Below are 13,626 nucleotides of genomic sequence, written 5' to 3' on the forward strand. Positions count from 1 at the left end.
ATTTAAATGGAAATGATATCTACTTTCCATCATGTAAAAGATAACATTGGTGATCGAGTGTGATAGATTCGCAAAGGTGTGTTATGTTATATTGCGTACAAATATACATATGTATTAATTCAATATTCTAAGTGTTTCTAGACTTATTGGAAATAACATTGATCCGTATTTCTTAAGAGCACGTGAGTAGATACCGGTAGCAAACGTTACGTCGCGCGACGTTCGCGTCTACTCAACTTGATTATGGAAACGCTGATACGTTCGTCCGAAGAAGAAAATCAATCCACTTTCGTCAAGCGGAATTTCTGTCCCGCCTCGTGTGAATTCGGCGCACGCCTCGTTTCCTTTCCACCAAGAGGTGGCTCAACAAGTCGCACGGCTGCCGAGAAGTCATCGTCACGGCGATGTAAGTAGGAAAGTACAGAAAGCAAAGAAGAGATTGTAATCAGGATCACGTTCGCGTCTTTTGTCTACTTGATTTTATGCGACGAAATCAATTTATTTCATAAAAATTGAGATTGATTTGCCAACTTATGTAACTCGCTAGAATGTTTTATAAGACATGTTAGAAGCTTTTGTCTGATATATTGGATTGGAAAAGTTTGCAGCGCTATTTCATTTGTAATATGTCTACATGTTTTTAAAAAAATTTAGAAATTATACTCGATAGAGTTAAAAAAATTTTAGCTTTAAGAATTTTACTTGTTTAATTATGGTACGATGATTTTTAACTTAATTCTAAATAATCAAAGTAAAGATGTTCCCTTTATTTAATCTGCGATAACTCACATGAGTAATAAAAAATCTTAAAAAACATTTTTAAAAAATGGTTTCGTAGGGAAAACTAAGCTTTCACATTGGAAAGTCGAAAATTTTCGCAAGTTTTTCATGGAATATGTGCCCGTAAAGTAAGAAAAATGTTTTCCATTTTGTCTAGATCATAGTTTTCTATTATTAATGACCAAACTCATACAGAAACTCAAAAGATAGGGATAGATCATTTGAAAGCAGAGTTTTTTAGTTCAAAAATCCTTTTTTCATTTAAATTTGATTCATTTTTAACGAAATTTCAACTGCTTGAATTTTTGTTTTAACCCAATACAAATTTATTAATTTTAAATTTTCGCGAAAAAAAGAGTAAGGGACTATTTCATTTAAATGCATTTGCAATGCCGATACCACATTTTGATAGACTGGTATTCGTATTCAGTTCTTATATTTAATACCATCTTAAGCACAATCTTAAGATGTCATAAGCCAATCACAGAGCCATATTAGTATCTTAAGACATATTTAAGACGGTCTTAAAATAAAAACAGATTATAAATAGCAGTCTTACACACCGCATATGAATGCATTATTTAACGATTTCTTAATTTATTATTATTCATTGCTCAATTGGTATGCCAAATTTATTTTAATACATGGATTTAACATCAATTTTTTTATCACTTTCTTTACCATTTTCAACGATGATTAATATGACACTCATCTTATCAATTACACATTTTTCGTTGACTCGTCATTAGTTTTTTTTTACTCTCAGTGAAAAGAATCACAAATCTTTCGTAACAGTAATGCAATAATAAAACTCGTTCAATTGCTCTTTACATAACTTACGCATTAAATATTGAAACATAGCTATCACTTCTTGGTGATCACGCGACACCGAGGCCTGCGCACGTTTTTCAGATGAAACTATGCACGTGAAAAATTACTCACCCCCTACCAGCAGCAGCAGCAGTAAAAATCGACGTGTCGTCCTCGTCATCGTCCTCGTCGCTCTACATCAAACGATCCTGTCTCCTCGAGCAAAGATCTGACGACGTCGTTGTCACTCTTGATCGACGACGGTCCCGCGTTCTTCTCGCAACTGTCACGTGGACCCCTCTTCCACTTGCGAATATTTCGCGGAAGTGTTCGCGCGAGAAGCTGAATAATTGGCCGTTACTCGATTCCACGCGTTGATCGTGACGAAATGAAATTACACGCGGACGATGCACGGACCAGTCGGATGGATGGCGAGGGAGAAACAAACGAGGAAGCTGCGCGGGCGAAGTCTCGCCGTCGACTGGCGCGCTTCCGCGTATCCGACCCCTCTGATAACCGGCCGGCACCCTCTGCACCCTACCGCACACCCTCCTCCCTTCCGTACCGCGTATCCCGCGGTCATCTTCCAGTGTGCACTAATTCGCGACCGCGCGCACTATTTTGTCGAAAGATAACAAATTTTCCGAGAACTCGGCTAATTTTCTGTTTCTCTATGGACACACTTTTCGACGCTACCAAACGACCTGAAATGAACATCAAATGGAATTGTTATCGATGAGAAAGTTATATTTGACAAAAATTAAAAACGGGCAATTAATTAAGAGCCTAAGTACGCGATAATTAGGTTATATTTTCAAAAGACATATGTTTCACATCTTATATAATTATATAAAGACCGAACGTTTCGCTTAGACTCTTAATTGCCCGTTTTTTCAATTTAATTTTTATTTAATATCTCAACTTTGATTATTTGTTATTTAGAGTTATATTTATCGAATAGTCAAACAATGGCTGCGTTCGGCAGGAAAAAAAATAGCTTTGCAACTGTTGTAAAATTCTTTAATATGATTGATTTTGCCCTTAGTTTCTCATTGAATCTAAATGTATAAACTAATCATATTAAAGAATTGTAATTGCAAAGTTGCTTTTTCTGCTGAACGCAGCCAATGTTAAACACAACTTCTCTCGCTAATAATTTTTTTTAATTACTAGCGTGTTACAATGAAAGCGTTCAACAGAACGTTTATTTTGCAACTGTTGGAAGTTCGTTCGCGTTTATTGGATTATATTTTTAGATCTAGAGGAAAATGATTCCATCTCAGTAGACAATCATAAAACGATTGCAAAACTGTTGTGTTCTGCTGAACGCAGCCATCATCTCACTATCGCAATATGAATATAATTTTCGAATGTCTGTTTAACATATTTTCTTATCGTTCACATATTATATCATAGCAGATCGAATCGAAATATATATATATATATATATATATATATATATATATATATATATATATATTAATAGTGAAAGATTTTCAGATTATCTAAAGACTTTATTATTCAATGGCTGCAAGTGACATAAATATAGAAAAATGCGCTTATTTCCAATAATAAAAATGCAAAAGTTACTATAAAATACTATTCCCCTTGATATATGTATATATTCATTGTATAAAGTACATAATTGATGAAAGATTAATAAATAAATTTATCATAAAAATCTTCGAAGTTTTTATAAGAATTTTACTAATTATATTTTATCTTAATATTCTGTTTATTAAAATTAAAAATTTTTAAAAATTAATTCTTGTCATTTTGCCTTTCTGAAGTTCTATTTTTGTTACTCGCTTGATAATAGTTAGAAAAGTCATCGACATTTACAATAATAAAAATTTGTGTCTCCTAGCTTAGATAAAGATTGATATTCTATCTTTACAGAAATTCAATACTGGCCAATTCAATACTGGTTCATTAAGTACTGACAGGTAGTGATTAATTACTTATTTTGAATATTAAGAACAGTATACCAGTATAGTATTAGCTATTAACAGTACTTTTAATACTCAAAATAAGCTAATTACTACCTTTCAACATGAGGAGGACAGTCTCTTAAATGAAAAATAAGAAATCATAAAGAACAATAATTACAAAGAAATTACACATTTGAGGACTACGTTTAATGAATATTTACAAGAAATTAATTTTAGAAAAGAAGAAACAATTGGAGATAAAAAATTTTTCTAAGACGACTAGTGTTATGAATTTAAATTTTTCTAGTTTGAAGAATCAATTTACAATTTTAAGAGAAAAATAAAATAAATTAAATAATATGTAATTTTATGATTTTCATCTGCTAATAATTAATTAAAAATAATAACATAAAACAAAACAAGTCCAGTAATCCATACCACTTAACTATACTTCCCCTTTCCAGGTACAAAATTAAAATCTTAATCTAACCTTATTTGTAACCTAATTGTAATTTAACCCTCCCCTAAACAAAATCCTGATTGCGTTTATGCCTTCCAATGTTAAATTTCTTTAATAAATGTATACGGCAAATCGATTCCGTATTCGTAATTATGTATTAATTATGTAAAAAGATTCGTAATTATGTAAAAAGATCGTACTGCGTACCTGACTGCGGTATTGTAACGCGCGTGAACTTGCTCAGTTGAAACAATCGGTTGAAATCTCTCGTGAAACTCGGCAACTTCGCGCGGCACCGCAGCGATAGATATTCTTCACGCTGAATGAGAGATAGCCTACTCGAGAGATCGTCGTATTTTCGGTAAAAACGGTGGCCAGATCGATAAATACGCATACTTACATACTCGCGTACTCGTTTAGCTCGCGATTATAACGGGCGATTACATGCAAATATGTAAATGCCGCAGGAATCTTACTCGAAAAGAAGAGCCACCCGCGCACCGTCACAAGCTCGCCCGCCATATTTACTAACAGCGTTTTTCATTGGCGGAACTGGCGCGAGTGGCGCGCACTCAGTACACATTAAAACCGTTGTACCCTACTCTGATCTGATGGAAATGTAAAAGTGAGATATCTCAATTAATAAAATGCCCAGTGTATATTTTATCAAATAGTGCGATAAAATGTATTGAGAATTTGCGATTTAACTCATTCCTATATGTTTATTAAACATATATCTTTATACGGTTCGTATACAACGACTTTAATGTGCACTGAGCGTATTAGTTCTGCTAATGAAAAACGTTATAACTGTGTGTCGGTAAATGATACTCACACGATCCTCACTTACATCGCCGAGATGCGTATGCTTTATACTAATATAACAAATGACATAATTACGAGAAATGACGGATACAAATAACAAAATTAATGAGATAAATGAACGATAATAAAGATAATAAATGATAAAAGTAATGAAAACGGAATCGTGAAAAACGACGGCGATTAAACTTGCGATATATTATCATGAGAATGGACATTTGCCCTTTTCAAAATGTTCAGATATTACCATCAGCTTCTAACTTTCTATATGTATACTTGAAATTCTTTTATCGATAATATCTCGAATGTTGCAAAAACAAAAATAAAATTTGATGCTTTCAAATATAGTTAATTCTATTCTTATTTTTACAAGATTAAAGAGATAAAGAAATTTCAGAAGCGTAAAAAATTAGTGGCATTTTTTGACAAAAATTTATGTTTAAATTAAGGCATCTTAGAACTGTTTTTTTATCCGTTCAATTTAATCGACCGATTATTTCATTGAAACTGATCAACAGTATTTGTTAAACAGAATTGACTAAACATAATGACTTAACAAATAATCGGAAATGATGTAATTGACCTTTAGGATACAGGGCATACAAATGGGCCACTTTGCTGAACAGCTTTTTTTAATGTCACAAAGTGGCTCATTTATCTGCACTAACCCATTTCATTCCACTGTCCTATTTATTTATAGGACAACATTTAAAAAATTTTTTTCTCCATATATGCAGCATTTAAAAACTTTCTTCTCCATGCACATGTATAATCCACATGTATAAAAAATTGAAAATATACTTCATACTGAGAAAAACATCAAAAGAATGTTGTACAAATATAGTAGAACGGTGGGAAATGAGTTAAATGAGTTAAATGACATGCGCATGTCGACCCAAGCTCTTATTTATAATCAAATCGTGTATAATATTTCGTAAACAGTGGTAAATGAACAAATTTCGCGCTATACTTTTGTTGTCATTAGGCCCGATTATATTAACATTACTGTGATTTTAAGCGAGATTTAAAACTTTCTCTATCTCTCTCTTTCTCGGCTTTAAAAAGAGAAAGTTTTAGCTTGGGAATTTTAAGCTTCACTTAAAGTCGAAGTATCGTTGGTGTAATCGGACCTTAATGATCGTAAATTTCGAAAGAGAGAAAAGGCATCGATTATCCTAAAGATATAAAATTGATAATATATGCAAATAATGCAGAAATAAAACGGATTAGTCTTAGATTATATAACAAATAATTTAAGACTAATCTCCGCGAAAGGCCAATAATTTTAAGGCCAATATTCATATAACTCAGTTCAACACTTTTTTGGGATCTAAATAAACAAAATGTTTTCCGATGGATTTTTTTTTATTGAAAACGATACCGGATGCAGAATTGGCCTAACTTGTCAGGTTTCTGAAAAAATTGAAGTTAAATTGAGGCAAAAATTGGCATTTTTGGCTATATTTATCACTTTTTTTGTGGCTAAAGAAAATTTTTTTTTCAATTTCGTTTACGTCACTTTAAAATATTATATTTTACCTATAAAATAAATTTATATTTTCTATTACAGTACGATTTTTTTATATACATAATTAGCATATAATAAATCATTAAGTTAAATAGATAATATGATCATTACTATTTATAAATGTGTAAAATGTAAGTACATAAATTATAATAGTAATAAACAACTTCACGGGATAGATGTTAGGGTGCAAAAGTGCGTGAGTAACTAAACTACGTTCCAATAAAAATATTTGAAAATATAATTACGTGAAATTTGACAGTACACATTGTAATATAATTGTTTCGTGATAAATATAAATTTATTTTATATTTAAAAGATAGCACTTTAAAGTGGTGTAAATGAAATTGAAAACAAATTTTAAACTTTAGCCGCAAAAAAAGATAAATGTGGCAAAAAAATGTCAATTTTGGTACATTTAACCTTAATTTTCTAATAGGAAATCTGACGTGTTAGGCCAATTCCGCGGCCGGATTCATTTTCAATGAACAAAAAAATCCATTGGAAAACACATTTATTCAGGTCCCAAAAAAAAGATTCATTTTTATAACTGTGATATATTGATTTTTATATTTAAGACCGTTTTAAATATTATAGCCCTAGATGTTATAATCGAATCACAGAATCGATCGTATTAGAGAGAGAGAGAGAGAGAGAGAGAGAGAGAGAGAGAGAGAGAGAGAGAGAGAGAGAGAGAGAGAGAGAGAGAGAGAGAAAGAGAAAGAGGGCATCTTAGATAAGATATTATTAATCGTAAGACAATTTTAAAATAAGAACCGACTATAAATACTGGTCTAAGTTATTAATCTGCTAAACTGGAAAACGTTAGTCTTGGCTTCATCTAAGATATTAAACCGCAGAATTCAAAAGTTTCTTAACGTGCAGCAGGCGCTTTTACGAAGCGTTGTAGTATTTGCATCCGCCTTCATTTATTAATTTACTGAGAGAAGTTATAAAATATTAGTCGTTCTCTCAGAGTCGTAACCTTTTTTACGAGTAAACTTACCAAGTTCGTATGAATGCCGATTGTCAAATTCCTCCTATTCCGACAAAATATAAAAGTGCATAAATATTATAAATATCAAAATATACGAATTTTATTCTTTATCCAACAAAAATAAGAAAGCAAAATAAAAGATAAATAATACCTAGTTATGTATAAACTCCATATATACAAATCTCGCGAAAAATCTTTTTCTAAACCTTTTTTAGAGATGTTTTAGTCTGGATTTGTAATAGGGTTTGTAATAAAACTTACTTAGCTTTTCGGTCTAAGCTCTAAAGTTTTTTCCAGTAAAAAAATTTCCTGGCGCTACATTAAGCCATAATCCTTAATTAAGCTTTAAGTAAACTAACCAGATCCGAACTACAAATTAGTTTATTAGACCTTACAATTAGAGCAAATTAACGTTATAATTCAAAGCTTACAGCAAAGGGCTTACTACTGCTATTAGAGCGAAGCTTACAAAACTTTCTATTTAACAGTATCTATGATTAGATACTAAAGGCCATTTCAAACAATTCTGATTAATTTAATCAGCATTATCTTATTAAGTAATACGAAAGTAAACTATCAAATTCATTTAATTAATTAATAGAATTATTGGATCATCTAAAAAGTATCCGCGGTTTTTTGCCACTAGATGTGTGTTGATGGTTATATATCTAGTGACAAAGTACCGCGGATACTTTTTAGATGACCCGATATATTTAATACATCGAAAGAAGATTAAAAACAACAAACATATTATAAATACCGTTTTGTGAAGTAATTCTGTCAATCGAGTAACTTTAATCGTCGATTAAACTTAATCGGAGTTAAACTAATCCCTATATATGCATAAAACTCGCTTTGATTACCTTCGGATGAGTTGCGCGAGATAGTGAACGTTTTGGCGGTCAATCACAGTAGTACGCTGAATATAGCTGCAAAAAAACAGTCTGAAGGCAACCAATCAACCTCTCAGGAGAAGTTGATCGCCGCACGTACTTTTATTGTACTATATTCCCTACCGTTCCGCCGATTCTCCGTGCGCGAATTGTATTCAAATCCACCAATGAGAATCGTCCGTAACGATTAAAGCAGCTGTTGGCGCTGATTGGCGACGTTGGCGCCGGGCGTACTGTTCCGTCTGTTCTTCGACGTACTTCACGAGTTGCGCAACAATAACGAGGTTTGGAGCATTGTAGCTTTTGGCGCCAACGGAGCGAACGACAACATATATTAGCAATCCACGAAAAATAATAGCAAAAGTAAGTACGTGTATAAATACTGACGTTAAAAGCGCTCGCCGAAACGCGGGTGACAGTCATGATAAGCGTTTTATGACAACGTTCTCGAACCTAACCTGAAAATGTTGCAGTGCCACGAAAATCTACAAAACGGACGGCCGAAGATCCCGTGCAAGCGGACAAGGCGCCAAAGCAGATAAAAAAAAAGCAAGGTATTAGTTAGCAATTTTTTGTTTTATTCCGAAAATTTTTTCTCCTGTATTTAAATATCATAACCCATGCAATAACTTGTTCCAAAAGAACATGTTTTGTAAAAATGTAGAAGTATATTTTTCGGTCTCTTTATCTGTAAGAATTGAAAATAATGATATTCTCTGAAAATGTTCGATAAATTAATATATAAATTGCCCTTCTATTAGATTGTGTGACATAAATTTAATTTCCATACATTTGTCTTGTACAGGATTAAGTGTAAAACCTAACTTACGATCGCTTTCAATTGGTGGTGTTATGCTTGTATTTGGACAAGGCGATTTTGGACAACTTGGTCTAGGAGAAGATATCACTGAAAAAATGCGTCCAGCAGCCATAACTGATTATCAAGACGTTATAACTGTAGCTGCTGGCGCTATGCATAATGTATGTCTGAGAAACACAGGAGAAGTATTGACTTTTGGATGTAATGACGAGGGGGCACTTGGACGAGACACTACTAAGGAAGGATCTGAGACAGTACCAGGCATAGTTGAATTACCTGGTAAAGCCATTCAGGTGACAGCAGGAGATTCGCATACCGCTGCATTGTTAGATGATGGTCGAGTATTTGCTTGGGGCACATTTAGGGTATATCTTTTCTATTAATTAATTTTTATAATTATTTCTTTTTTAGAAATTATTACTTTTATATTACTATATTTTTTATAAATATAATTTCTAAGGATATAAATTATATTATAGTTTTATAAATTATATAAAAATATGTAAAACATATTTTTACAAATTATTTTATTATAAATTAGTATTAATTAAAAGAAAATTTATGTCATTTATGTGTGAATTTATAAATAGGATACACATGGTTCTATGGGATTAACGTTGAAAGGAAATGAGCGATTCCCTATAGAAATATTACCTGACGTAAAAGTTGTCAAAATAGCATCAGGTAATGATCATTTAGTGTTACTTAGTGAAAATGGACGTGTATATACTTGTGGACGCGGTGAACAAGGACAACTAGGACGAGTAGCTGCACGTACAGCCGGTAGAAATACACGACAAGGAATAGGTCTGCTATTGACTCCAGGCGTAGTTGAATTTAAAATCAGGAAGAAATTATATTTTGACGATATATGGGCAGGAAATTTTTGCACTTTTGCTAAGGAACATGAAAAAGGAGATATATATGTATTTGGTTTAAATAATTTCCACCAAATTGGTAAGAGAAAGACAGATCAATAGGAAATAAAAGCCTTTAATTAAGAGATTTAAGATCAAAGCTAGATCTTAAGTGCTTCAATAATTCGATATTGCATATGTCGTAATGAAAATTGCGCGCCGAATTAATTTTTCGGATTTTTTAAAATTCAATCCCGACAGAGTCGGAGTAGTAGTAATATACTAATTTGATAAATCAGGAAGGATAAAGGTATCTTAAAGGCTTTTATTTTCTGTTAATTGTGTATCACATATACGATCCAATAAGTTTCTTTGTTTAAAAAAGAAAGATATTTTTTAAATTTTGTATATTTTTCATACACAATTTTAAGTCGCATTTGTTGGAAAATATTTTAGGTTTGAAGGACAATGATATCCATTTTCATCCACAAATATCAAAAACCTTTAGCGGCAAAGTATGGAAACATATCAGTAGTGGAGAACATCATACCATAGCTTTGGATGATGCAGGACAAGTTTTTGTGATGGGTCGCAAAGAATACGGTCGCCTTGGTCTTGGACCTAATTGCTCAGACGCGGAAGAACTTACATTAGTTTCTGCTTTAAGTTCCACTAAATGTATTGACATAGGCGCGGGTAGTAGAGAATCTTTTGCCGTCACGGAATCTGGTAATATGAAGTGTTGATATAATATAAAATCAACTATTTTTTAAAAAATATATACAAGATTCATATATGTATAAGATTCTATTTTTATTATAATAGGTGATTTATATTCATGGGGTATGGGAACCAATGGAAATCTTGGAACGGGAGATGTAAAAGATGTCGAGGAACCAGTATTAGTTAAGGGAAAACAGTTAGAGGGAAAGACAGTCGTACGAGTTAGCGGTGGCGGCCAGCACACTTTGGCGTTGGCGACAATTCGTCCAGTGAAAGATAAAACTGCTGGTTAATATTAAATATTATATTTCGAAATATTGTATGTATGTGATATGAATTTAGACAAGAACAAAAAAAAACCATTTATTCTTTACTACTTTATTTCTTAACAACGGCGATATTATTTTGCCAAACAGAACTATAAAAAACCTTCCATCAAGTCTTCAATTTTGTTCAGAATCCGTAACATTTAAATTTGTACATACTGTGTCACATTGCCATAAATTCATTCATTGTTTTTACAATAATTAATATATTGTGTTCTTGTTGTATTGTTAGCATTAATACTTATTTTATATGTATATTGTCAAAGAACAAAAATTTTTCTACGTCACAAAAGTTTGTGTCTAAAAGTATACATGGAAAAAAATTACTTTAAATGGACAAAAATTATATTTTGAATAATCAATAAAAGTTGTTAAATGTAAAATAGGAGTGATAGCCAAATTTTTCTGCTATTTAAATTTAATAAAAATTTAGGTAATGTATTATGCATTATTATTTGCAATTGTGTTGTATGAAATTTTGAAAAATAAACTATTTGTAAATGTATTTATCTAAAACGATCTATATGTCCCAAGGCTTTATGACACAGATAAATCTTATAAATATTTAAATATCTTATTTTTTATACAGATAAATATCTCTTCAAAATAAATTTTAAAGTAGTTTATACAAAGTTAATAATTTATAAGTTTTAACAAACTTATAAATTACAGTAAAATGCAACAAGATTATAATATTTAATATATCATGGAAAGGATATGTGATGTATTTAAATATTTGATAAATTGGAAAATTAAAAATTTGTAACATATAATATTTAGTTTATTCGCAATTTAAAACATTAAAGTACAGAATAATATACTACAGTTTATCATTAATTTTAATTTAGAACACAAATCTTGGTAAACTGTGTCATAATTGAAGCAAGATTAAAGACAACTTATAATAGATAATAAGTGCAAGATCCTATCAAATACAATTAATGATAATAGATTTAACTTGTCTTTGGTTGTTCTGCAATTTTTGCTTCTTGCATCGAAATTTGTGTAAGTTTCTTGCCGATACGTTCGTGAACGTCTAAATATTTAGCAATGCAACGATCTAGACATATTGATTCTCCTTTGCCTAATTCAGCCTCGGTATATTTTGGTGCTATACACTTTCTGTGGCATGCAGATGTCATACGGTTATACATATCTGACATCATTTCTATTTCTAAATCCTGTACCAGCTTCATTTTATCCTCGTCCAATTGCGGTAATGCTGCCATTCTTCCGACTTGGTGCTCTACAATTACGTTTTCTTTGCTTAAAAATTTTTACTTCTTAATAAATTACTCTACAGTATTGATGTCGCGCAATCGTTGTCTAGCTTTCATAATCTCATATCTCTGAGCATTGATGCTTCTCTTGGACAGCACAAATGAATAAAGTCCTAGAACAGTGGCTACAGACCTACAAAATATAAATTCATCATTCTATAATAAAGATCATATAAAAATGTTTTTTTTTTATAGACTAGTAAACGCAAAATCTGAAATCTTTAATCTATATAAATCATATATGTTCGGAATTATTCTATTGGCACGATAATCATAGTTCAATTTTTAGGTTAACGTGATATGCAAAATCAGACGTAAGAAACTTTTTTCAAGATACTGTGTACACGTACCATCCAATTCCTACCTTCGCCCAAGTTGGCAAAGCCATGTTTTATTTAATCGTAATGATATCCCATTTACAAGTTAAAAAATTTCATGTACCTGAACGTGTACACCACATGGGCCACGCGATCGCCGACGCCGACAATAATTTCTAACCTAACCTCTATAACGTTTTGTATGTGTGTGTCTTCAACGACAAATTCTGAATCAACAGATTTCTATAGAAACAATACTTCAAGAATAATATATTGTAATACTTTAAGAATAATATGTGGATTAAAAATTGGTCAGTTAACGTTGCTTGTATTGTTTGCACTCGATACATTTGCTTTTTTTTCTTTTCAATGCCTAAATATATATTTATCTACCTCATTTTAAATGCAAAAATTTTTAAGACTTTCTCACAATCTGTATGTATAAAAAGTTTCATTAAAATTTTTAATGAAACTTATACATATAGGTTATTTTACACATAAATAGATTTTAATAAATAGAATTTAGAAAATATTAATTGATGCGGAAAAATAGTTTTAAAGAGTGAAATGACTGATTATTGGTAAAGTGATTATTAGCTTTTTTCGTAACATATATCTCAGAAACCATTCAAGATATATATCAAAAAATATCTAATATGAAAATTTTATAATAAAATTATCTCTATTTATGTCAATATTTTTTAAAAATAATTTTTTAAATATGAATTTTTGTAAAAATTATTTTTAAAAAATATTATTGACCTAAATAAATAGATAATTTTACTATGAAAAGATGTTAAATGCAAAAAGAAAGAAAGAAAGAGAAAAAAATCAGAATTATTAGATTCTCTTGTTAGATTTCATTTATGAACAAATATTTCCGTGACTTATGACGAAATATGTATCACAATAAGTATCTCAAAAATTACAAAGTTTTAAACAATCTTTCTTGTTTCATATTTATGAATTTCCGATTACTTAATTGCTTTCAAAAAATTTCTCTCTAGTCTGGGGATCGATTCTGTATCTTCAAACAAGGTGAAAATTATTGTACAAAAGCGAGCAAATTAGGTGTTGACCAATGA

At 31.2% G+C, this 13,626-nt stretch overlaps 3 protein-coding genes across 5 annotated transcripts in view; 1 reads left to right on the top strand and 2 right to left on the bottom strand.

The window, feature by feature from the left end:
* Positions 1 to 2,272, bottom strand: part of LOC105145175 (kin of IRRE-like protein 3) — a 185,305-nt gene extending 183,033 nt beyond the window's left edge. The window contains exon 1 of one of the 3 annotated variants that reach the window (XM_011054581.2): positions 1,723 to 2,266. In XM_011054581.2, coding sequence (XP_011052883.1) covers positions 1,723 to 1,771 — 49 coding nt within the window. In that variant the 5' untranslated portion in view covers positions 1,772 to 2,266. Of the gene's footprint in view, positions 1 to 1,722 lie in introns of all 3 variants that reach the window. The other 2 variants (XM_011054589.2, XM_011054575.2) reach the window with 2 other exon arrangements.
* Positions 2,273 to 8,430: 6,158 nt separating this feature from the next.
* On the top strand, positions 8,431 to 11,449 carry Rcc1 (Regulator of chromosome condensation 1). The gene is made up of 6 exons (XM_011054602.2): positions 8,431 to 8,581; positions 8,692 to 8,772; positions 9,024 to 9,403; positions 9,629 to 9,995; positions 10,352 to 10,624; positions 10,721 to 11,449. Coding segments are annotated over exons 1-6 (1,293 nt in total). The 5' UTR covers positions 8,431 to 8,580; the 3' UTR covers positions 10,912 to 11,449.
* Positions 11,450 to 11,703: 254 nt separating this feature from the next.
* Positions 11,704 to 12,857, bottom strand: Tim10 (translocase of inner membrane 10). Its single transcript, XM_011054617.2, has 2 exons — positions 12,666 to 12,857; positions 11,704 to 12,357 (listed from the first exon to the last, which is right to left on the bottom strand). The coding sequence occupies exon 2, from the start codon at positions 12,171 to 12,173 to the stop codon at positions 11,898 to 11,900; it is 276 nt and encodes a 91-aa protein (XP_011052919.1). The 5' UTR covers positions 12,174 to 12,357; positions 12,666 to 12,857; the 3' UTR covers positions 11,704 to 11,897.
* Between the last annotated feature and the right edge of the window lie 769 nt (positions 12,858 to 13,626).

This window comes from Acromyrmex echinatior, chromosome 2, assembly GCF_024713525.1.
Source record: "Acromyrmex echinatior isolate Ae372 chromosome 2, ASM2471352v2, whole genome shotgun sequence".
NCBI lineage: Eukaryota > Metazoa > Arthropoda > Insecta > Hymenoptera > Formicidae > Acromyrmex > Acromyrmex echinatior.

Coding starts and splice junctions, on each gene's coding strand:
- Tim10 (XM_011054617.2), bottom strand. CDS start 12,173: ATGGCAGCATTACCGCAATTGGACGAGGATAAAATGAAGCTGGTACAG.
- Rcc1 (XM_011054602.2), top strand. Junction 8,773..9,023: donor GCAGATAAAAAAAAAGCAAG/GTATTAGTTAGC, acceptor TGTCTTGTACAG/GATTAAGTGTAAAACCTAAC. Junction 9,404..9,628: donor TTGCTTGGGGCACATTTAGG/GTATATCTTTTC, acceptor ATTTATAAATAG/GATACACATGGTTCTATGGG.